General features: G+C 39.0%; 1 protein-coding gene across 1 annotated transcript; it reads left to right on the plus strand.

Annotated features, from left to right (window-relative positions):
- The first annotated feature begins 593 nt into the window (after window positions 1-593).
- Window positions 594-17,451, plus strand: LOC112611993 (zinc finger protein 726-like). The gene is made up of 3 exons (XM_025365939.1): window positions 594-879; window positions 16,409-16,909; window positions 17,162-17,451. The coding sequence occupies exons 1-3, from the start codon at window positions 594-596 to the stop codon at window positions 17,449-17,451; spliced, it is 1,077 nt and encodes a 358-aa protein (XP_025221724.1).
- Window positions 17,452-25,872: the final 8,421 nt, after the last annotated feature.

Below are 25,872 nucleotides of genomic sequence, written 5' to 3' on the forward strand. Positions count from 1 at the left end.
GGTCTATAAAATTAAATTGCCTTGCTAAGTAGAAAAAAAACAAATTTTATATTCAAGTGCTATTTATTTTGTGGCACTAAAAGTTTACTTACCACATTGCACCTTTGCACTCCAGCCTGGGCAACAAGAGAGAAACTCCGTCTCAAAAAAAAAAAAAAAAGTTCACATTTTGGATACATTGAAAAAGACAGCAAAGAAGAGATAGAGTTTTCCAGTGCTCTGGGATGGGCCTGCTTCAGCTCCGGGAGGAAGACGTGCCTGAAAAGGCTGCAGCTGAGGCTGTGAATCTTCCTCATCCAGCCCAACCTCTGATCACATCTGCTGTCACTCAGGGCCTGAGAAGGCGGGGTCTTAAACGTTATCCAATCAGGGACGCTGTCCTGGGAACTGTCCAATCAGGCACACAGCTGGAACGAACAGGGCGGCTTCCGGGATTTGGCCGGGGCCTTTGCCTCTCACTGCAGCCGGAGGTCCAGGTCTAGTGCTCACTGCTCTGTGTCTTCTGCTTCTAGAGGCCCAGCCTCTGTGGCCTTGTGACCTGCAGTTATTGGAGATCCACAACTAGGAAGTCAGGACCCCCTGGAAGCCTAGAAATGGTGAGAGGGCCAGTCCGACATCCCGAGAGAGGGAGCGGGGCTGGTTGGAACCGGCGGGAAGCGGCTGTGGCGGGACTCACGCCTCCCTGCAGTCAGCTCCACTATGTTCGCCCCGAGTTCTCCTTGTCCAGCTCGGCCTCAGTCCCCTTCAGCCATGAGATGGCGGCTGCGCTGGCAGCTGGGCCTCCGGGCGTCCTGTCTCTTCCCTGTGTAGTGATTGTGCCCTGGCCTGGAGCCCTCTCTGGGCAGCTCTGCACCAGCAGCCCGGCATCTCTCCCAGATGGTGCAGAGGCCATGGGAGGAACCTCAGGGCAGAATCCTGACTGGGGGTGCGGGTTCATATGGGAAGCGTTTTTGTCCATAGGCTTCCCAGGCTTTCTTTTTTCCTGTTAAAAATTTATGGTGTCACCGCGAAAATTTTAAATAATTCAGAGCACCTGGCTGGGGTTTGTAATTTGTAATCCATGGAAGGGGCTTGAAGGAAAGACTTATAAGGTTCGTGATAAAAAGCAAATTGAGTAATTGGCTAGGTACTGTGATGTACTTTTTGTTGTTGTTTTGTTTTGTTTTTCTTTTTTTTTGGAGACAGTCTCCGTTGCCTACGCTGGAGTCCAGTGGTGTGATCTCGGCTCACTGCAACCTCTGCCTCCGTAGTAGCTGGGACTACAGGTGCCCGCCACCACACTTGGCCATTTTTAAAAAAAAAAAAAACTTTTAGTAAAGACAGAGGGAGGGGTTTACCATGATGGCCAGGCTGGTCCTGAACTCCTGACCTCAGGTGATCCACCCACCTCGGCCTTTCAAAGTGTTGGGATTACAGGCGTGAGCCCCGCGCCTGCCCTAGTTTCTTAATTTTTAAAATCAAGGTGGAAATATCCTGGTTATGTAATCAGAGCTTAATTGGCAGTTTATAGTTGGTTAAACCCGAAGCTTGTTTCCACCAATGTAGTAATTTACCAAAAAATGCTCTTGATTTAGACTTTTTTTAGAAGTAGAAATCCGGGGACTAGAGCCACCTCAATCTAATTTCCTGCCACTTAATGATTTTCACACTCCACAGAGGACTGATTTTTCCCTGAAATTTTCACTAGTGTCCCAAGAAGGGCCTCAGGTCTACCCCTTATCCCCTTTTCCTCCAGTCTAACTCTGGCTTGCAGAAAAATACTAAATTTCCATTTTGGTCTGACATTCCCAAATGCCAATTTTCCCACCCTAATGCACTTTATCAACTATTTATCCTTTAGTATACATTTTGATACCTATTTTAAGTAATTCTTTTTATTTTTAATTTTTGAGATGGAGCCTTGCTCTGTTACCCAGGCTGGAGTACAGTGGCACAACCTCGGCTTACTACAGGCTTTGTCTCCCAGGCTCAAATGATTCTCTTGTCTCCTCCCAAGTAGCTGGAATTACAGTTGCCCAGCACCACGCCTGGCTAATTTTTGTATTTTTAGTAGAGATGGGGTTTCACTATGTTGGCCAGGCTGGTCTTGAACTCCTGGCTTTAAGAAATCTGCCTGCCTCAGCCTCCCAAAGAGCTGGAATTACAGACATGAGCCACCACACCTGGCCTATTAATCATTTTTTGACAAAGCATTTGATGGCACATTTAAAAAGATTTTTTAAAAAAATATTTCCTATGAGAAGAAAGCAAAGAATAATCTGACACTGTATGGTAAAATATTTCTCTGCATTTTTTTCTTCTATTTTCACTAGACACAGATATCAGAATGTTTTTGGGTCAGGTTTTCCTTTTGAAACTTTATAGGGTGATGTGTCTTCAGTCACCCTTCAGTATTTTATTTTTATTTTTTATTTTTTGTGAGACAGAGTCTTGCTCTATCACCCACAGGCTGGAGTGCAGTGGCCTGTGATCTCGGCTCATTGCAAGCTCCACCTCCAGGTTCAGGCCATTCTCCTGCCTCAGCCTGCCAAGTAGCTGGGACTACAGGTGCCTGCCACCACGTGTTGGGGTCCGTGTATTTCCTAAACAAAGGAATGAACACACAAGACAACACAAGACAAGACAAACATGGCGGCCGCCTCGAATGGCGCGCTCCGCTTTATTTTATACAGTCGTTTGTGGAATGTTGCCAAGTCACAAGACACATCGTTGTTTTTCTGACCTTTCCCTGACTTTCTGGATTTTCAAGATGTTTACATATAAACAGGCCCCCAACGCCCTGCTTCGTTTGCAAGAGCAGGACTTATTGGGAACGCCCTGCTTCGTTTGCAAGAGCAGGACTTGTCGGGAACGCCCTGCTTCGTTTGCGAGAGCAGGACTTATGGGGAACACCCTGTTTGTGAGCACGTAGTCCTTTACATTTCCCCTTTCCTTATTTACAAGTTTGAATTTCTTTTAAAACCATCATTACATGTTGGGCTCACTGGGATTCGGTGTTTGCCCTTTGGCACCGTCTCCAGCAGACTGTGAAAAATGACAAAGGCAAGAACAACAATCAATACATTACTAGAAACAGAGGTCAGCAAAGTTTTTACAGGACTCATAGGGTTCAAAGACGTCAAACTTTGTGCAATACCAGTCATCAAATCTGCACCAGTCAGCAACGGTAACTGATTGCAAAATGTTTCAGAAATGTTCTGTGTTAATTATTGTATTTCTAGGGAAAGATTATTATGACCAATTAAAAGTCTCTTTATCTCAGTCCAATTATGTACAGTGCTGTCAAAAGGAACAGGAGTAATACAAAATTGGGTAGTGTTCCAATCACATTTCAACAAAGCTCGGGTATTCAACACTGTTAGCTGATTTCCCAACCAAGAAACCACTTGTTTTAGATTATCTACTCGTTCAGTGAAATGAGCATCTATGTCTCGTTGCTGCTGCCACAACAAATGTGATTGTTCATGCCATTGTTGCACAAATTCTGCATTTTGTATATTCTGGTGTAGAGCTAATCCAGCAACAGCGGCAGTGGAAGCAATTGCTACAAGTCCTATCACCGCGGTCACGACGATTTCAACCATTCTCTGACTGCGGTGGACAAGATCTTGCATAACCTTATAAATTTGAGTAACCCCAGCAGATTCACTCCGACCGGGTTTTCCACATTGATAGCATATACCTTGTTTAGAATTGCCTTTTAAAGCCTTAGAAAGTGCCCCAGCAAACAATTGAGCATTGTAAATAGCTCCTCCAACACCTGCACAAGCCCGAATGTATTCATCTAAATCAGCCCCACTAGCTTTTAGAGGACGCAGCAATTTTTGGCACTCAGGATTAGCACTCTCAAAAGTCAGAGTATTCAAAAGAATTTTAGCAGTAGGGCCTGAATCTACAGTCTTTAATACAGTATTTTGAAGATGGGCTATAAAATCTGGATATGGCTCTGTGGCTCTTTGTAGGATCTTTACAAAAGATAAAGAAGTTTTATCCGCTATTTTAATCTTAGTCCACGCTTTTAAAAACAAGGCTTTAATCTGAGTGACAGTAATATCATCTAGGCCTGCCTGAGCATTAAGAGTGGCGTATTGTCCTGAACCCGTAAGCTGTTCTTCAGTAGGTCTTGGGGGATTTCATGTAGCATTTTTTCTAGCTTGTACTCTTGCTTTCTCTCACCACCAACTTTTTAATTGAAGCCATTGCGAACGATTAAGGACAGTCTGTCCCAACGTTTTCCAGTCAATAGGAATCATCATATGTTTTGAAGGAATCGAGAAGGCCAAGGACAAACGGTGATTGAGGTCCATAATTAGAAATTGCAGCTTTCATTTCTTTCAAAAATTTAAATTGTAGGGCTGTAAAAGTCACATTCTGGCCACCGTTTGGGAACTGAGCATTGGGGCCGAAAGCAGCCCATGTTATTGGGAATAAATCTAATTCCTCGAAATCACCCTTTTCCTTCTATTTCTTTTTTTCTCCTACAGGAGGAAGAGGCACAGAGAAAACCTGACCTGACATAGACAAAGAGGTTGGAGGTGGAGGCAAAGGGAAATCCTTTTAGCATACGGGAAGGTAACAGGGAAGGCTCATGGCGGAGAGATAGGAGAAACAGGAGCAGCGGTATTTTGCACTTTTAACAACTGTTGTAACATCTCTAAAATGTGCTGCAAATCAGAATTTCCTTCAGATGAAGGAGGCATTAGCTCTTTTTCCAATTCCTTGTCTTCAATAACCGGGGCATAAACATGTTTCTCTCTAAGATCATTCCTCGCTAAACCTTCAGATGGCTCACCTCCTGTGGCAGTATCGCCATGCTCCGAGTCAGTTTCAAGTAACTCTAATGCCTGAGTAATGGAATTACACAAAGTCCACAAAGTCAGAGGCATCGTTTGCCCCCGCTGATGAGCTCGACGCAGGACTTTAACCACTTGTAACCATTCCTTTCGATTTAATTGCACTTTGGTTTGATATTGAAACCAATAACAACGTTGTTCAACATGGGCAAACAATCACTTCAAAGTCTTATGTTCCTTAACTAACTTCTACTCCTATAGACATCAACAGTCCCTGGAGTAACTGCAAATATTCAGAGGCCAGAGAGGTGGAATTCCCCATAATTTTCCCGTGGGTCCCCCTTTCTTTATTTACCTGCCTGGGGTGTTCCCCCTCCGGTTCCTTGCTCTCGTGGAGCCACGGACCCTGCTCGCTGCGCCAGATGTTGGGGTCCGCGTGTTTCCTAAAAAAAGGAATGAACACACAAGACAACACAAGACAAGACAAACATAGCGGCCGCCTCGAATGGCGCGCTCCGCTTTATTTTATACAGTCGTTTGTGGAATGTTGCCAAGTCACAAGACACATCGTTGTTTTTCTGACCTTTCCCTGACTTTCTGGATTTTCAAGATGTTTACATATAAACGTCCCCAATGCCCTGCTTCGTTTGCAAGAGCAGGACTTATTGGGAACGCCCTGCTTCGTTTGCAAGAGCAGGACTTGTCGGGAACGCCCTGCTTCGTTTGCGAGAGCAGGACTTATGGGGAACACCCTGTTTGTGAGCACGTAGTCCTCTACAACCACGCCTGACTATTTTTTTTTTTTTTGTATTAGAGACGGGGTTTCACTGTGTTAGCCATGATGGTCTTGATCTCCTGACCTTGTGATCTGCCCGCCTTGGCCTCCCAAAGTGCTGGAATTACAGGCTTGAGCCACCGCGTCCGGCCCACCCTTCAGTTTTTCTTGGACCTGGGTTTCAGTACTGTATGGGGATAAACATGGCTATGTCTGCTAGAGTGTCTTGTGAATATCAGCTACTGGGTCGTTTTCCCTCATTCATAGGACAACCTGAGGTATTTAGTGTAGCTTCTCAAGTGTGCAGGTGGATGCCCTGAGGCTAAGAGGCATTTCCTGCTGCCTTTTTTTTTTTTTTTTTTAAGTTAACCCCTTGAGACATTAATATTGTCTTCACCCAACTTTCGTTTCTTGGAGACACATTGCTGGTCAGCCAATCAGATACTAGTATTGAGGAGAAAAATAATTTCTGCATTCTGAATTCCTTTAGGGGACAGAAAAATAGTGCAAGAAAAATAGTAAAAAATCTCCAGGAAAAAAAAAAAAAACTACCAAACCCCAAAAATCTGACTCCATTGAGATGGTGTAAGAACTTGCAGAGTAAAATGTGCCCAAGGCACTCACTGGGGCATAGTTCAGAGTCTCCTGAGAGGGGTTATTGAGTACTTAAGTGAGCAGGATGGGGTGGGACACTCAAGTAATTGAATGGCCTGACTTGACACTTGAGTAAGACATATCTGTATCTTGAAAAGATTTGTTCACTTATTTTGACCTGAGGTTTATTATTATTATTTTTTTAAAGACAGACTTTCCCTCTCTCACCCAGGCTGGGGTGAAGTGGTGCCATCTTAGCTCACTGCAACCTCCAAATCCCAATTTCAAGTGATTCTCTTGCTTGAGCCTCCCAAGTAGCTAGGACTACAAGTGTGCACCACCACTCCCAGCTAGTTTTTGTATTTTTAGTAGAGACGGAGTTTCACCATGTTAGCCAGGATAGTCTCAAGCTTCTGACCTCAAGTGACACATGCCTGGGCCTTCCAAAGTGCTGAGATTACAGGCCTGAGCCAATGTGCTCAGCTGACCTCAGTTTTTTAACTATATATTGCATTTTATTAGTAGAGCTTGAAAGGTAACAAAATATAAGGGCATAAAAGAGGTGAGTTTCAAAAACATTAATATCTAATAATATATTTTATTTGTTGAAAATTTTCACTTTTTTTTCCTCGGAGTGGGTTTGGAAATATTCTCAGGTGTGTTTTTTTATGGCTGAGTGATTTCAAACAGAATTCCATCTATCTTTTAGAATGGTAGCTACCAAGAAAAAAAATAAAGAAAAATCCCTCTTCAATTTCAGCTGTAGACAGTGAATACATTTCCACAAAAAAATATGGTAGATAATTGGTGAGTTACATAGATTCCTGAAAACTTCAGTTCCTTTTTGCAGCCGTGTAAATTTTTGACAGTGAATATCTTTGTTCTATATCCTGTTTTATTGTGTGTTTGTGTTTAAGATAGAGTCTCACAGCAACGCCCAGGCTGGAGTACAATGGTGCAGTCTTAGCTCACTGCAACCTCCACTTCCCAAGTTCAAGAGATTCTCCTGCCTCAGCCTCCTGAGTAACTGAGACTACAGGCACGTGCCATCACACTCAGCTAATTTTTGTATTTTTAGTATGGATGGGGTTTCACCATGTTGGCCAGGCTGGGCTCAAACTCCTGACCTCAAGTGATCCGCCTACCTCAGCCTCCCTAAGTGCTGAGATTGTAGGTGTGAGCCACCTGGCCTGGCCTGGCCCTATATCCTGTTACTTTGATTTTTGAGATTAAGGCTAAATTTTATGTGATGAAATTTGGTGCCTCCCAGAAGTGTTCCCATGTGACTAATTTTTTTGTTTGTTTGTTTGAGACACAGTTTTGCTCTTGTTGCCCAGGGTGGAGTGCAATGGTGCAATCTTAGCTCACTGCAACCTACACCTCCTAGGTTCAAGCGATTCTCCTGCCTCAGTCTTCTGAGTAGTTGAAATTACAGTAGCCTGGCTAATTTTTGTATTTTTAGTAGGGATGGGGTTTGACCACGTTGGCCAGACTGGTCTCAAACTCCTGACCTCAGGTGATCCACCCACCTCGGCCTCCCAAAGTCCTGAAATTACAGGCATAAGCCATTGTGCCTTGATTACTATGTGATTTTTAATATAAACAATAAAATTATACATTTATTGTCTGAAAAAAATAAATACTTTTGCTTTTCTTACTGAGGCAAAATATAAGTACCTTAAAATGTTCTTCCCTTACTTGAACACTGTGAGTAATTTTGCTGAATTTTTCTAACAGTTTTAATTTCAAAAACCAAGAAATTCTGACTGTAGTAACTCTGAAATGGAAATTAAAGCTTAAGGTGCAGGAGTGTGTCCCTCTTAGTTCTGGTTGCCATGAGAGTACACACGAACAAGGAAAGTAGGGGGGGGTTTACTACCTCTAATGCAGCTTGTCCTTCTTACTGTGTCCTGCCTTGGTTGGATGGCACAATCTAAGCTAAACCTGGTTAGCTAACTTGAAAAGTACAGGAATGCGGTTATACTGGTGGGAAGGCAGGAAGATCAGTTTCATGGGAAGTAGCTGTTGCCATAGGAGAGGTAATTCACAGAGTGGGTAGCAGATGTGGAATGTGGGCTCCATAGATAAGAACTGGCTAGAAGGTTGTTTACCAGGGCAGGGGAAACACGGAGAGTAAGGAAGTCTGGCCTTGAAAGCAAGGGAAAAAAGGCAAAGAAACTTAAGCAAGCTAAACTTTTGAAGAAGAATTTCTTACTGTATTCAACATCTATGCATTACACGATTAAGAAAATGCTAGTTTAAACAGGATGGTATTTATTACCCAGAAAGTTCTGAAAAAACTATCAGGAGATACCTGCTTATTAGGGTACTAAAGAAAAACTACTGAAAATCATTATTAAAAATTGTAGAACATGGAAGATAGCTGTATCTTGAACTTTCCACAAAAATGATGTTTTCTTACGGTTAAATTCAGACTGTAACTGACTTTAGTGGGGGCAATATCTCAGTAGTGATGCTGTGTCCTTCTGGGTGCATCAGCACACTATAAAAACTTGTCCTAGTGCAGTTGATGTTAATAACTCAATAAGCTCTCACAGATTTTTCCTCTATAGATTTTTGTCTTCATCAGTAGGTATCTTTATGCAGCTGATGTGCATAAACCATCACATTTGATTGGCAGTGACCCTTTTTTGTAAGTTTTTTTTTGCATTTATCTTTCTTTGGTAAAGGAAAGCTCTCATCATTGTTTATAGGCTAGAAAAACAAAACAAAACAAAAAACCAAAAACAAACACAGGCTCTTCCACTTACTGGATGTTTGACAAAATAGTCTTTTGGGGCCAAAACATTGGCATTACTGGTGAGCTTCGTAGAGATTCAGTAACCCAGACTTTATTTCAGATCTCCTGAAAAGATAATCTGCATTAACAAGATGTCCAGTTTATTGTACACATTAAAATTTGAGGGGTACCTTCTAACTCAACATATCTGTTTTGTCTGAAAAGTAAAAACAACTATGTCTTTTTCATCTGAAAAATATACACAGCTCATTCTGTATTATGTAAATATAGCACTCAAAAATGTACGTGTTTGTGTTTATGCCCTCAATTTTACACTTTATCATTCAGACAAGTATCACATATACACTGATATTATGGATATGCCACTCTCTTCTCTCAGAGAATACATTAGAAAACATTTGTGTGTTGACAATTATTTTATGGAATAATTTCAGTCACTCTTATAAGTCAGAACAAGTTCTATTCACTTTCTGATTTTACCTTGAGTCAAATAAAAAATTCTGCCCATAGCCATTTTGTAAATAGGTGTGTTTGTGTGTGTCTTCCAGGGACTGTTGACATTTAGGGATGTGGCCATAGAATTCTCTCTGGAGGAGTGGCAATGCCTGGACACTGCGCAGAAAAATTTATATAGGAATGTGATGTTAGAAAACTACAGAAACCTGGCTTTTCTAGGTAAGGATAACTGTATGTCTGTATGTATTGAGATGGAGTCTTGCTCTGTCGCCAGGCTGGAGTGCCGTGGCATGATCTCGGATCACTACAACCTCTCCTCCCAGGTTCCAGCAATTCTCCTGCCTCAGCCTCCTGAATAGCTGGGACTACAGGCAAACACCACCATGCCCAGCTAATTTTTGTACTTTCAGTAGAGACGGGGTTTCAACATGTTGGCCAGGATGGTCTGGACCTTGTGATCTGCCTGACTCAGCTACCCAAAGTATTGGGATTACAGGCATAAGCCTCCACACCTGGGCATGCAAGATCCGCCTCCCAGGTTCAACCAATTCTCCTGCCTCAGCCTCCTGAGTAGCTGGGATTACAGGCATGTGCCACCACACCTGGCTAATTTTGTATTACTTTTTTTTTTTAGTAGACACAGGGTTTCCTTTTATTACCTCAAAATTTGGGAAGTCCTCACCCTTTTTTTTTTTATCTTCGACTAACCTCTGTATTATTTTTTTTCCATATTCTTTTTCTAAGATTTCTTTAGTGAATATATTGATCTAATTGTATCTAGTAAGTTTTACATTCCATGTTTTAATTTTGTTTTGCAATTTTACTTTTTTTGTTATATATTTGAGGGTATGCCACCACACATCTGTTAATTTTGATTTTTTAGTATATATTATAATTGTGCATGCCAATATTTAACTTTGTACAATTTACAACATTGTGGAGCAAAATCATATATGAATTAGCCATGTCTTTTTCCAATAGAATTATCTCTGTTTGTTTGCCTGTATAAATGTTATCCTTGAATTTTTTTGTAACTTGTATATTTGTTGTTTAGGATTGTTTTGAATGGTTTTCTAATCCTGTGTAGATGAGAAGTCAAAATTCTTGTAATTTCAACATCCTATTTGTGAATCTTTATGAATTTTGTGTGGGAGAAACACTTGGATTTGAATATAATTTAAAACTATCATAACTCTGTATCTCTTTTAGGTATTATTGTTTATTTTTACTTGTCAAAAAACATAACAAAATTTACCAGAAAAATTTTTTTTTTTTTTTTTTTTTGAGATGGAGTCTCGCTGTGCTCCCAGGCTGGAGTGCAGTGGCGTGATCTCAGCTCACTGCAAGCTCCGCCTCCCGGGTTCACGCCATTCTCCCGCCTCAGCCTCCCAAGTAGCTGAGACTACAGGCGCCCGCCACCACGCCCGGCTAGTTTTTTGTATTTTTAGTATAGACGGGGTTTCACCATGTTAGCCAGGATAGTCTCGATCTCCTGACCTCGTGATCCACCCGCCTCGGCCTCCCAAAGTGCTGGGATTACAAGCTTGAGCCACCGCGCCCAGCCACCAGAAAATATTTTTAAATATTCAGTTTAGTCATGTTAATTATCTTGACAATGTCATGTAACATATTGCTAAAATGTTTTTATCTTGCAAAGCTAAATCTTAAAACATATTAAACCACTACCTCCACCTCCCAGGTTCAAGCAATTTTAGTGCCTCAGGGTCCTGAGTAGCTGGGACTACAGGTGCCCACCACCATGCTTTTCTAAATTTTGCATTTTTAGTAGACGTGGGGTTTCGCCATGTTGGCCAGGCTGGTTTCAAACTCCTGACTTTAGGTGATTCACCCACCTCAGCCTCCCAAAGTGCTGGGATTACAGGTGTGATCTACCATGCCTGGCCCCAGTTTTTTCTGTTTTATGGCACTTTGCAAATACCACTCTCTTCTTTGTTTCTAAGAGTGTAACTTCTTCATATATCTCATACAATCTCTGTCTTCTTGTGGCTGGCTCATTTCATTTAGCATAATGCTATCAAGATTTATATTTACGGTTGGTAGAATACTTCCTGCTTTTTGAATACTGAGTGATAGTCCAGAATTTTTTTTTTGGATGGAGTTTCACCTTTGTTGTCCAGGTTGGAGTGCAATGGTGTAATCTTGGCTCACCGCAACCTCTGCCTCCCAGGTTCAAGCGATTCTCCTGCGTCAGTCCCCCAAATACCTGGGATTACTGGCATGTGGCTCCAGGCCCAGCTAATTTTGTATTTTTAGTAGAGATGGCGTTTTGCCATGTTGGTCAAGCTGGTCTTGAACTCCCAACCTCAGGTCATCTGCTAGCCTCAGCCTTTCAAAGTGCTGGGATTACAGGCTTGAGTCACTGCGTCCGGCCTCAGAATTTTTATATTTCAAATTATGTCTACTAAATGACTTGGTGAAAGAAATTTGCATTGCTTTCACCTATTGTCTTAGAGTAACAATGCTGCAATAATTATGGGTATGTAAATGACTCCTTATATGACCATATATGTGAAAGTTTATGTATATGCTGCATTCTATTTTATTAGTCCATTTTTTTACCTTTATACTCATACCAAATTGTTTTAATTTTGTAGCTTTGTAATGTGTTTTGAATTAAGAACTTTAATGCCTCCAGCATTGTTTCTTTTTTCTTTTCTTTTTTTTTTTTTTTTTTTTAAGATTATTGTGTACTTCATTGTCTCTTGGGATTCTATATACTTTTGGGGTTGCTGTTTCTTCAAGAATGCAATGAGTAATTTGGAAAACATGGCATTAAATATGTAGATTGCACTGAGAAGGATGGACCTTTCACAATTTAACTATTTCAACCTTTGTATAAGAGCACACTCAAGAGCGTTAATTTCTATATATTTGTAAATTTTTCAGTTTTTTTCTCATATGGTTGTATGCTCTCATTCCATTTTGGTCATAGAAAGTAGTTCATAGAAGTTTACTTTTAACAATTTTGGTATGACTTCCTTTTTGGCTAAAGATGTGGTTTATCAAGGGAAATGTTGTATGAGCTATTGAGAAGGGTGTGTATTCTGATGTTGTTGAGGAGTGTTCTCCATAACTCTGTTTGGAATAATTGTTTTATACTGCCTTTACGTAGTCTGTTCCCTTATTTACATAATTTTCTTGTTTTATTTTTATTGCAGAAAGTGTGGTATTTGTTTCGATAATTATATTGCTTTCTGTGTGTTTCTTCCACTCTGTCAATATTTGCTTCATATATTTGGAACCCTAATGTGAGACACACACACACACAAATTTGTCATAGGTTCCCAGTGAATGAATCTATTATTTTTTGATGTCCCTCTTTGTTTCTTTGAAGTTTCAATTTCAAGTATATTTTATAAAATATTATACTTTTTGACTGAAGATGTAGCTTGTGTATGATTATTTTGACTGTATCTGCCCTCATTTGATTAATGTTGCATGGAATGTCTACTTTCATACTGCTGCTTCCAGTCTTTTTTAATCATTAGATTTCTTTTTTTTTTTTTTTTTTCTTTTTTGAGATAGAGTTTTGGTCTTTCACCCAGGTAGAAGTGCAGTGGCACAATCTCGGCTTACTGCAACCTCCGCCTTCCAGTTTCTAGTGATTCTCCTGCCCTAGCCTTTTGAGTAGCTAAGATAACAGGTACCTGCCACCACGCCCAACTAATTTTTGTATTTTTAATAGAGATGGAATTTCAGCAGGTTGGCCAGGCTGGTCTCAAACCCCTGACCTCATGATCCATCTTCCTCGGCCTCCCAAAGTGCTAGGATTACAGACAAGAGCCCCCATGCCTGGCCCTAATCATTAGATTTCAACTGACTCCTGTAGAAAGGCAAGATGTATCTTGGTTTTTAAAATGCTTAATAAAACTATTTGTTGAAAGTATGTCTGAATTTAAAAGCTAACTTTATATATATATGTGTATATATATAATTTTCTGAAAGAGAAAGACTTACTATTATTTTGTTAAGTATTTCATTTGATTCTTGCATGTGTGCCTCTTATTTATTCTCTTTCCATTTTTGTCTTTTTGATGTTTGTATTTATATGATTTCATTTATTTTCTTTTTCTTATCTTTTGTTTTTTCTTTTTTTCTATCCTTCTTTTTTCTTTTTTTTTTTGAGATGGAGTTTTGCTTTTGTTGTCCAGGCCGGTGCAATGGTGTGATGTCAGCTCACTGCAACCTCTGCCTTCCACGACACCCAGCCTCTTTTGTGTATTTATACAAATATTTTTGTGGTACTTTGGGGATTACATATAACCTTAAAATATACAACATGTTTTAATCTGTTAAAAAAATAAACTTAAGTTGCATAAAAAAATTTTTTTTTTTTTTGGACAGTCTCGCTCTCAGGCCCAGGCTGTAGTGAAGTGGCAGGATCTCGGCTCACTGCAACCTTTGCCTCCTGGGTTCAAGTGATTCTCCTGCCTCAGCCTCCTGAGTAGCTGGGACTACAGGCATGTGCCACTATGCCTGGCTGACTTTTGCATTTTTAGTAGAGACGGGGTTTCACCATGTTGGCCAGGGTGCTCTCAAACTCTTTTTTTTTTTTTTTTTTTTGAGACAGAGTCTCTCTCTGTCGCCCAGGCTGGAGTGCAGTGGCATGATCTCGGCTCACTGCAAGCTCCGCCTCTGGGTTTAAGCCATTCTCCTGCCTCAGCCTCCCGAGTAGCTGGGACTACAGGCGCCCGCCACCTCGCCCGGCTAGTTTTTTGTATTTTTTTAGTAGAGACGGGGTTTCACAGTGTTAGCCAGGATGGTCTCGAGCTCCTGACCTCGTGATCCGCCCGTCTCGGCCTCCCAAAGTGCTGGGATTACAGGCTTGAGCCACCGCGCTCAGCCGTTCTCAAACTCTTGACCTCGTGATCCACCTGCCTTGGCCCCCCCCAAAGTGCTAGGATTATAGGCATGAACCACAGCGCCCAGCCTCTTTTCTATATTTATACAGAAACTTTTGTAGTACTTTGGGGATTACATATCACTTCTGAAAAATACAACAGTATATTTATTTTGGCAAAATAATAAGTTGCATGTAAAAATTCGTTTTTGTTACATCTTCCCTCAAAGTTGTCATTGATATTGCTAATTATATCTTATTATGTTGTATATTCATTAACAGATGTTTATAATAATTTCTATGCTTTTTTCTTACTAATTTCAGAGAATAATTAAAAATGTTTTCTGCACTACTAGGATACTGTTAAGAAATTCTACTATTGTGTATTTGCATATTTTTTTCTAGAAAATAGTGTATTTTTATATGATTATATGGGTTTTTTTAATTCATGTTATTTTCAGTAGAAGAAACTATTTTCAGCACCCTTTATATGTAGGGTCTATGCAGTTCCAATATACTTTTTTAGAATTTGCTTACCATGGAAGGTTTTTTTTTTTTTTTTTTATTTGGCAGGACAGATTCGCTGATCGTATTATTCTCAATAGCTGTTTTTTCACAACTATTTTTATGACTACATCACACAGTTAGTTCCCTTATGGCCTGCAAAATTTTTGTCAACAGTTCACAGATTATCTCATAAGACTATGTAAATGGCATAGCACTTTTTTCTTTTCTTTTTTTTAATTTTTTTTTTGGAGACAGAGCCTCACTCTATCCCCCAGCCATACTGGAGTGTAGTGGTGTGACCTCAGCTAACTGAAACCCCCACCTCCCAGGTTCAAGCGGTTCTTCAGCCTCAGCCTCCTGAGTAGCTGGAATTAGAGGCACACACTTCCACACCCGGCTAAATTTTGTAGTTTTAGTAGAGATGGGGTTTCTCCATGTTGGCCAGGCTTGTCCTGAACCCCTGACCTCAGGTGATCTGCTATCCTCGGTCTCCCAAAGTGCCTGGATTACAGGTGTGAGCCACTGCACCTGGTTTGGCACATCCCTTTTATCTTGCAGCTTCAAGGATAATCTTTGTGACTTTTTGAAATTGTGCTTATATATGTGTTTGTTATAAATATCTCTCTTTGATCCTAGTTTGTTGAGCTTATTTTTACATCATTTTTTCTTGCTTTTGGGATCTGTCAGTTTTCATCTGTATTTTTTACCTCCACTTTTTTGTTTTCTTTGAAATGTTAAATATTTTTGTTCTCATCCTCATTTTTCTAATTTTCCATAGTTGTCTCTGTTCTTGTTTTAATCAGTGAGTGTTATTCAATTTATTGCCAATTCTTAATGTATACGTCTAATATTTTTGTTTTCTTTCAGAAGATTTTATGATATTTCTGTTGGGATGATATTGCCCTATTTTGTACATATAATAATCTTTCAGTTTTTTACCTTAAAAAACGCTACCTGTCAAAATCTTTATAATGTAATTTTGTCCTGACATGGTCTTAAAACAATTGTCTTGGATCATGATTATGGGAGTTTCTCAAACATGTTCTTATAATATATGTTGTCTGACATTTTCTGTGTATTTTTTAGTTAAGAAAGCTTACTCTTGTTACTTTGTAGGAGTTAGTAATCAAATGCTACACCTGTTCCTTTTCTGTGGCACTGCAGTCTCTGCTGCTGTAACATTCTTCTTTAGTCTCAGCAGACTCAGTCTCTCATTTCAAAACATACCACCATTTCATTCAGAACTTTATGTCATGAGTGACAGAAACCAGTTTCAGGAAAAGCCCCTAAAAGCCAGAAATGACAAAGAATGTGTCAGTATTTTACCTTTCTTTTAAAACAATTACTTCTAAAGGCACTATGTTATAGTGGGAAGCAGGAAAAGCTGTGTTGGGTAAATTTAACAGACTTTCTTTTTCTTCTATGTGGTTTTTTGCACTGTGCTTTTCTGGGACACTGAACACACTTAATTCATTTATAAATTTACCACAGATGTACTTTGATCTCTATGTTTTTGTTACATTCATATGTCTGTGAACGAATTAGGGCTTGTGGTATTTTGCAAAGCCATCTTGTTTATGTAGTTTGTATAAATTTAAAGGTAAGATTTTAAAACTATATTCATGGGAGTAAGTGGAGTAATTTATTTATTTATTTTTCAGGTATATGTCCTCAGTTTGCTCAAAACCTTTGGCCAGAGCAGGGCATGGAAGATTTTTTTCAAAAAGTAATACTGAGAAGATATGAAAAATATGAACATGAGAATTTACAGTTAAGAAAAGGCTGTGAAAGTGTGGATGAGTGTAAGGTACACGAAGAAGGTTATAATGAACTTAACCAGTGTTTCATAACTACCCAGAGAAAAGTATTTCAATGTGGTAAATGTTTGAAAGTCTTATATAAATTTTTAAATTCAAACAGACACACTGGAAATAAAACTTTCAAATGTAAAAAATGTGTCAAATCATTTTGCAGGCTTTCACACATAACCCAGCATAAAAGCATTTATACTACAGAGAAATTTTACCAATGTAAAGAATGTGGAAAAACATTTAATTGGTCCTCAACCCTCACTAATGAAAAGAAGATTCATACTGAAGAGAAACCCTACAAATGTGAAGAATATGGCAAAGCTTTTAATCAAACCTCAAATCTTACTACACATAAGATAACTCTCACTGAAGAGAAGACTTACAAGTGTGAAGAATGTGGCAAAGCATTTAGCTGATCTTTAACCCTAACCAGACATAAAAGGATGCACACTGGAGAGAGACCCTACAAATGTGAAGAATGTGGCAAAGCATTTAGCCAATCCTGTGTTCTAACCAAACATAAGAGGATACACACTGGAGAGGAACCTTACAAATGTGAAGAATGTGGCAAAGCATTTGTATTGTCCTCAACCCTAACTATACATAAGAGGCTGCACACTGGAGAGAAACCCTACAAATGTAAAGAATGTGGCAAAGCATTTAGCCAATCCTCAGCCCTAACCAAACATAAGATGATGCACACAGGAGAGAAACCCTACAAATGTGAAGAATGTGGCAAAGCATTTATATGGCCCTCAACCCTAACCAGACATAAGAGGATTCACACTGGAGAGAAACCCTACAAATGTGAAGAATGTGGCAAAGCATTTGTATGGCCCTCAGGCCTTTCTGGACATAAGAGGATTCACACTGGGGAGAAACCCTACAAATGAGAATAATGTGGCCAAGCATTTAGCCAATCCTCAACCCTTATTACACATAATTCATACTGGAAGAAACCTTACAAATGTGAAGAATGTGGCAAAGCCTTTAAATGGTCCTCAAATCTTACTAAACATAAGGTAATTCATACTGAAGAGAAACCCTACAAATGTGAAAAATGTGGCAAAACCTTTTACCAGTCTTCAAACCTTACTAACCATAAGAGAATTCATACTGGAGAGAAACACTAATAATGTGAATGTCTTAAAATCTTACTACTAACAAAAGTCTTCTTACTGTCAAAAGATCAGAAAATGTGTCTTTAAAGCGCAGAAGAGTATTTGTTTTGAAAAAGCATTGGCCGGGCGCGGTGGCTCAAGCCTGTAATCCCAGCACTTTGGGAGGCCGAGACGGGCGGATCACGAGGTCAGGAGATCGAGACCATCCTGGCTAACACGGTGAAACCCCGTCTCTACTAAAAAATACAAAAAACTAGCCGGGCGCGGTGGCGGGCGCCTGTAGTCCCAGCTACTCGGGAGGCTGAGGCAGGAGAATGGCGTGAACCCGGGAGGCGGAGCTTGCAGTGAGCTGAGATCCGGCCACTGCACTCCAGCCTGGGCGGCAGAGCGAGACTCCGTCTCAAAAAAAAAAAAAAAAAAAAAAAAAAAAAAAAAAAAAAAAAAGAAAAAGCATTAACAAATATGAAGAGGTTTGTGATCCCTTTACTTGTATCACAGATCTTATTGTACACATTTTGTACTAGAGGAAAATCCTGAGGCAGTTGTTAAAATTTTGTTCAACATCAGTGAGTTTATATTGAGGAAAACCCTGCAGATGTAATGAATTTGGGAAAGTATTTTTCCAAACACTACAAATTATAAAACACTAGAGAGTTTATACTAAAATATGTTTTTGCAGATACAGTAAATATGAAAGATATTCAGTCCAAAATTAAGTCTATGTAAATATTGGAATAATTCACAGTAGAAATATCTAGGGCACTCAAACTTTAGACATTAAATCAGAATGCTGAGTATAGGAAATAATATAAACTATAGTTTGTGTAAACATCAGTTATATATAACTTTAAAAGAAGTAGAATATTTTTTGGAGTTACAATATTACATTCAAAGTAAACTTGTCAAAATATGGGATTTTTAAAATGAATAATAATGGAGTTAAACTCTTAAATTCATGCTGTTTCATCATTCCTGGTGTATTCACATGTGAAAACATGGGACTAATTGTTGCTGAATAAAAGATTTGAGAGATTCATTTATATTAGGTAGGCATTATTTATGACCTTTTCTATGGAAAGGTAAGGACATTAAGATACATGATGAAAATTTAAGCAGAGAGGCTCTTTGTGGTTAACTTATAATATTGAGTGATGCATGAGGTAGGTGTTCAGAGTAATATTCTGCATAATTATCAAAAACATTCTTAAATTTAGTTAAAATTAAGTAATATGTTATTTATTGTACTTTTATGGAATAATATGCAGTATATTTTTAAATTATGTGTGAACTTAACTTTTCAATTCAACATTTTTAACATGTTAAATACTATTGTGCAGTTTTATAGCATACATCCTGATCTCACATTCTTAGCAAAATGACACTGGCTTTGGGCATGCAAAGAATGAGCATATTACAGACAACCTTAAGACACATCACATGGCCTGGCTTACCTGATGCAATTTTTTAATTTTTCTGAAGTAACCTCAAATTACTTCTCTGGAGTAAAGTCAAATTTCAAACATGTATTTGTTTGTTAACGTATTTGATTGTTTTCCTCAGGGACTTCACAGAAAATATATACAACTTTCATTCAGTTAATCTTATCACAGTAGATGGTCTAACATATCCAGAAGACAGCCATATGTAAGACATGCCCATAACCCAAATCATAGAAAAGTTAACACACCAGGTTCTTGACGAAGCAACAGTATAACCGTGCAAATACACAAATGTTTCAGAAAAAATAACATCACCCTATGGACAACATGTAAGGTGACAACTATCCAGGGCTCTCCAAAATCAGTCACTATGAATGGCTTATCTAAAAGTTGGCTTAAAAATACTTGTCACCACAAATTGGTTCTAAACATACTATTGATTCCAATTTTGGATTTTCAAAACGAGATAATAGTCTGGTAAGATATATTTATAACTAACTTGTAATTAGACTTCTAAATGCACGCATATGCTGGGGTCCAGTGAGGCAAAAAAACTGAGTTATTGGTAGATTACCTTAAGATTTAAATTTTCAAAAAACATACTTAAGCTTAGTTTTAGAAGTATTCTTCCCAGCATCTCTTCACCAAGGGATTTCAGTTTTAAAAAGTGAGAGGTAGGGAGGGCTTTTAAAAGTTTTATTCCTTTGTATTCAGTTTATCTTGTCCTATACAGAAATGGAATAAAGTGTGGTGTCTGTCCTAATGTTATTTATGGTTCTGGTGATGCAGAAATATCCGTTCTCCCCAAAATGAAGAAACCAGTGCTACCTGGGCCCCAAAGGGATGTTTAGGTTACATCTGTCAGGATTGATACCATAAGAGAGAACCATTTTTGGAGCACAGTGGGGTTCAGCTGAGATTTTGGTGAGTCATGTGGATGACATCAGAGACAAGCATTACCCAAAATGAGAGTCTCAATAAGACTTTCATGTGAGATGGTCTTAGAAGATGGTGCCCCAACTCACACAGAAGAGGATGGCTGTGCAATCAAGAGACAGATATTTTTTCTCAGGAGCAGAAGTCTGAGTGTTATTTTTCTCTCTTTTCTTTTCCTTCTTTTTTTTTTTTCTTGAGACAAAGTTTCACTCTTGTTGCCCAGGCTGAAGTGCAATGGTGTGATCTCGGGTCACCGCAATCTTTGCCTCCTGGTTTCAAGGGATTCTCTTGCCTCAGCCTCCCGAGTAGCTGGGATTACAGGCATGCACCACCACTCCTGGTTATTTTTCAATTTTTAGTAGAGACGGGGTTTCTCCATGTTGGTCAGGCTGGTCTTGAACTCCCGACCTCAGGTGATCCTCCCGCCTTGGCCTCCAAAGTGCTGGGATTACAGGTGTGAACCCACCTCGGCCTTCCAAAGTTCTGGGATTATAGGCGTGAGCTACAGCTCCCGGCCTCATCACACTACTTTTTGGCCCAACACTTTTTACCACTTTTCAGAGTTTTTACAAGCCTGCTCTAGCCCCTACCTACTTCATCATGACTGTCATTCACCTCATTCAGTGTCTTTTCTTTTTCCAAATACACTGTTCTTCTCCCCCTTCCCTGGACACATCCACCTTTTCAACCTCAGGGCTTTTGTACCCACTGTTTTCAGAAGCATACTTTCTCCTGTCACCCATCCTTCAGATATTAGCTCAAGTGTCACTTCCACAGGATACCTTCCTTAACCTGCATCCTGGCTTCCTCCATTCCTCTCCCATACACAAAGGCCAAACTTTACTTCATAGGTTCTTGTCATACTTAACTTTGAGCAGTTAACACTGATAGAAGTGACCCATTTATGGCTGGATGAGTCTCTTTCAATGTGATCTATCCTCTATGAGATTAGCAACTGTCTTTGCCACACCAGTAGGCTTGGTGATAAAGACAGAACCTTCACAAGCAGATATTTAAATATTTATGGAATAAATAAAAATCTGTAAATGTCAAAACATCATGGGAATGGTAAAGGTAGTGAAAAACTATGTTCTAAAATTACTTCTCTGAAGTAAACTCGAATTTAAGCATGTAGTTATTAATTTATTTCAATAATTTCCTCAGAGACTTCACAGGAAATATATTCAACTTTCTTTCACTTAATCTTACCAAAATAGATGGTCTAACATATCCAGAAAACAGCCATATGTAAGACATGCCCATTCCCCAAAGCATAGAAAACTTAACACATTAAGGTCTTGAGAAAACAGCAGTATAACAGAGCAAATACACAAATATTTAAGGAAAAATACACCCAACAGACAACATGTGTGGTCACCATTATCCAGCACTCTCCAAAATAAGTAGCTATGAGTGGCTTATCCAAAAGCTGCCTTAAATATGCTTGTAACCACAAATTGGTTCTGAGCATGCCATTGATTCCAATTTTGAATATTCACAAGGTAGTTATCTGGTAAGATATATTTATAACTGACTTGTAATAAGACTTCTAAATGCACACATACGCTTGGGTCACAGTGAGGCAAAGAACTCTGAGTTATTTGTAGAGTACCTTAAGATTTAAGTTTTCAAAAAACATACTTAAGCTTAGGTTTAGAAGTATTTTTCCCAATATCTTTTCATCAAGCTATTTCAATTTTTAAAAGTGAAGAGTAGGGAGGGCTTTTAAAAGTTGTATTCCTTTCTATTCAGTTTATCTTGTCCCATACAGAAATGGAATAAAGTGTGGTGTCTGTCCTAATGATATTTATGGTTGTGGTGATGCAGAAATATTCATGCTCCCAAGCAAGAGATGAAAAATCATGTTCTCCATAAAATGGGGAAACCAGTGTAACCTGGGGCCCAAATGAATGTTCAGGTTACTTCTGTCAGGATTGATAGCAGAAGAGAGAACCATCTTTGAGCACAGTGGGGTTCACCTGAGATTTTGGTGAGTCATGTGGATGACATCAGAGACAAGCATTACCCAAAATAAGAGTCCCAATAAGACTTTCATGTGAGATTTTCTTAGAAAATGGTGGCTCAACTCACACAGAAGAGGAGGGCCATGCAGCCAAGTGAGACAGATATTTTTTCTCAGGAGCAGAAATCTTAATGTAGGAGATGGTCACTCGCTGAGTAGTTGAAGCATGCCCTGATGCTCTGGGGGTCAGATTGCACACTGTCTCCCTGAGTTGTATAAAGCATGGAACACAGAAAACACATCACTGTCTATTTTGTTTCAAAAGTACTTTGTTTGCCATTAAAAAAAAAAAAAGTGAATTAATATAATAGAAAACGAAAGAGTGCCTAGGGGTAGGTAGCAGGTCTGTCATCACCAGAAGTATTTAAATGCAGGCTAGACAAACACTGTGGAAATAAGTTTCACTCTTTGTGAAAGGGGTAAAATAAATCTTTTTCTTTGGCACTGAAAGATCTAGTGAAGATCCAAGCATACAGTAGATAAACGGCAACTTCTGTTTACTAAATAAATGTTATTTTCATAGATTACAGGTGAAGCAAAATATTGATATGACTCTAAGACATTAAGGGTATCACAAACCACTTATGTTCTTTATGGGATTTCAGTTAAAAAATGAATTGAAAAATCAGGCCATAAAAGAAGTTTGGATCATTCTAAGTGGCATCAGAACTGCTCTGATGTGCATAAGCCATCGTGAGAGTCCTAACTTGGTTCCTACTACCCACAGTCTCTTCTCATGAATTCTATGTTTAAAAGTCAAACATATAAAGCATCATTAAACACAAACTGCAACACTCTTAACATTTAGGTTTACATCTCATCTGAAAATTGTTTAAAAGCCCAGGCCATCTACAAGAAATCTTTCATTTGCATTTTAGTATCAACAAATTAAAAGGAAAGAAGAAAAAGGATAGAAGAAAGCCATTTAATTATTTTTTAGATAAGAACATAGCATTAGTTTATCAGTTACATAAGTATTTTCCTTCCTTCATCCATGCCATACATAAATTTTAGCCAACTAAAACACTTTACAAGTAGAGACATGGCTAAAAACATGGAAAACATAATCATAGCTCATTAAGGGGTAGGGAACATGCCCTGTTCATGTACATTGCTTAATCCAGCATTCCAGTCTCAGTGAGGCACCACCATCCACCCAGCTATAAAATCCAAGATCAGAAAGTTATCTATCCCTTCCCTACACCATCCCATCAGCAAGCGTCTCCTAACTCTTAATCCTCTATTAATTCATCTGAGCTCCCATCTCTACTGCCACTATGCTTCAGGCCACCACTGCTTTTCAAAGTTTTCATAAACCAGCCTTCTAACTGATGTTCTTCCAAACAGAGGGCCAATCATTATTTCCTTCTACCAGGTCTATTTACTACTATGGGTAAAAATAGTTTTAACATGCAAATCTCATGACACTACTTTTTGGCCCAACACTTTTCACCACTTTCCAGAGTTCTTACAAGCCTGCTCTAGCCCCTGCCTACTTCATCATTCTTGTCATTCACTTCATTCAGTGTCTTTTCTTCTACCAAACACACTGCACTTCTCACCTTCCCTGGAAACATCCACCTTTTCACCCTCAGGACTTTTGTACCTGCTGTGCTCAGAAGGATTCTTTTTCCTCTTGTCACCCATCCTTCAGATATTAGTTCAAATGTCACTTCCATAGGATGCCTTCCTTGACCTGCATCCTGGCATCCTCCATTCCTCTGCCATACACAAAGGCCAAACTTCATAGGTTCTTGTCATACTTAACTGTGAGCAGTTAACACTAATAGAAGTGACCTGTTCATGGCTAGATGAGTCTCTTTCAGTGTGACCTATCTTCTATGAGATTAGTGACTGTCTTTCTTTGCCATACCGGTAGGCAAAGACAGAACCTTCACAAGTAGATATTCAAACATTTATGGAATAAATAAAAATCTGTAAATGTCAAAAAAACACATCATGGAAATGGCAAATTCAGTAGTGAAAAACTGTCTCTTTTCTAAGAGGAAGTTAAATCTGATACAGAATTGTACTTGGGAAAATCAAGTTGTGAAACCTTTATAAGCTTTTGAACACAAAATGGTTCTTAGAAAACTTATTTTCATAATTTAAATACAAATCAAATTCTGAGAGACACAAGTTAAGCCTACTTTAAGTTATTCTTGGTTTAAAACTTTTAAGTAGAATATATTAAGCAAATACATATTAACTAACCAAATTATAGAAAACCTGTTTGAGATGTTAAACAGTTATGAAACAAACCACTAAACCAACAGTTAAAAGCTCTAAAGTAAAAGATAAAATGTTTAAAAAATTTTATTTTCTGTATCATAGAGGAAAATAAACAATTCTCCCCAGAAATAAAACTAAGTTAGAATATTATATGGATATGTATCTGCCAGATATGAGTCTAAATTCTAGTTAGCATGTAAGTGCTTATTAATAGACATTTAAAGTTAGTCATGTATCTTTAATCAGAATTTCATCTTTTATAAAAGATAGTAAGAATTTTTTAACCAGATTTCAGACATTTTCTTTGTTAAAAATTTATTGTTTGAGGCCAGGCGTGGTAGCTCAAGCCTCTAATCCCAGCACTTTGGGAGGCCAAGGCGGGTGGATCACCTGAGTTCAGGAGTTTGAGACCAGGCTGGCCAACATGGTGAAACCCCGTCTCTACTAAAACTACAAAAAAAAAAAAAAAAAAAAAAAAAATTAACTGGGCATGGTGGCAGGCACTTTAATCCAAGCTGCTCGGGAGGCTGAGGCAGGAGAATCACTTGAACCCACAAGGGGGAAGATTGCAGTGAGCCGAGATCGCGCCATTGCACTCCAGTCTGAGAGACTTCATCTCAAAAAACAAAACAAAACAAAAAATTATTGTTTGAAAAGAAATCAATTCAAATGGTTCACCTTGTGTTTTCAGAAAACCTACCTTATCTTTTGAGTATCTCTCCCATTTCTGAAGACATATGCACCTCTTTTAAAAGAAAGTTGAAATTTTGATTTTGTGTATGTAGAGAAGTGTTTTGTTGTTGTTTTAACAGTAAAGCATCAGGGTAAAGCACATTCACCTAAAACAGTACAAGTGATTGCTTTATAAATATGATATATAACCAATTATTATCAAGTATGTACATTGCACACACACATCAAGCAAGATTTATACCCTGCAGGTTTCTGGTTTTGCATTCAATTTTATTTTATTTTTTATTTTTTTTATTTTTTTTGAGACGGAGTCTCGCTCTGTAGCCCAGGCTGGAGTGCAGTGGCCAGATCTCAGCTCACTGCAAGCTCCGCCTCCCGGGTTTACGCCATTCTCCTGCCTCAGCCTCCCGAGTAGCTGGGACTACAGGCGCCCGCCACCTCGCCCGGCTAGTTTTTTTTATGTATTTTTAGTAGAGACGGGGTTTTACCGTGTTCGCCAGGATGATCTCGATCTCCTGACCTTGTGATCCTCCCGTCTTGGCCTCCCAAAGTGCTGGGATTACAGGCTTGAGCCACCGCGCCCGGCCTCAATTTTAAAACCAAGAAGTCATGGAATAAAGGAAAGTTCAGTTATATACAAACCGAGACTCCTATTAATTCAAACCACTAATGAAACAAAACTCTAAATAAGTAGAGAAAATGGGTTCAAACACTGGAGCTCTGAAATGATCCAGGTCTTTTATCTGTGCTTTTTTTCCCTATTAAATTAAAAGTTCAAACCAAAATCCATGAAAAATGTTTATGGATATTAAAGCGTACGGTGTGACAGGGTTTTGTGCAACCAGGCATTAACAAGCATTTTATCTTCTA

This window comes from Theropithecus gelada, chromosome 19, assembly GCF_003255815.1.
Source record: "Theropithecus gelada isolate Dixy chromosome 19, Tgel_1.0, whole genome shotgun sequence".
NCBI lineage: Eukaryota > Metazoa > Chordata > Mammalia > Primates > Cercopithecidae > Theropithecus > Theropithecus gelada.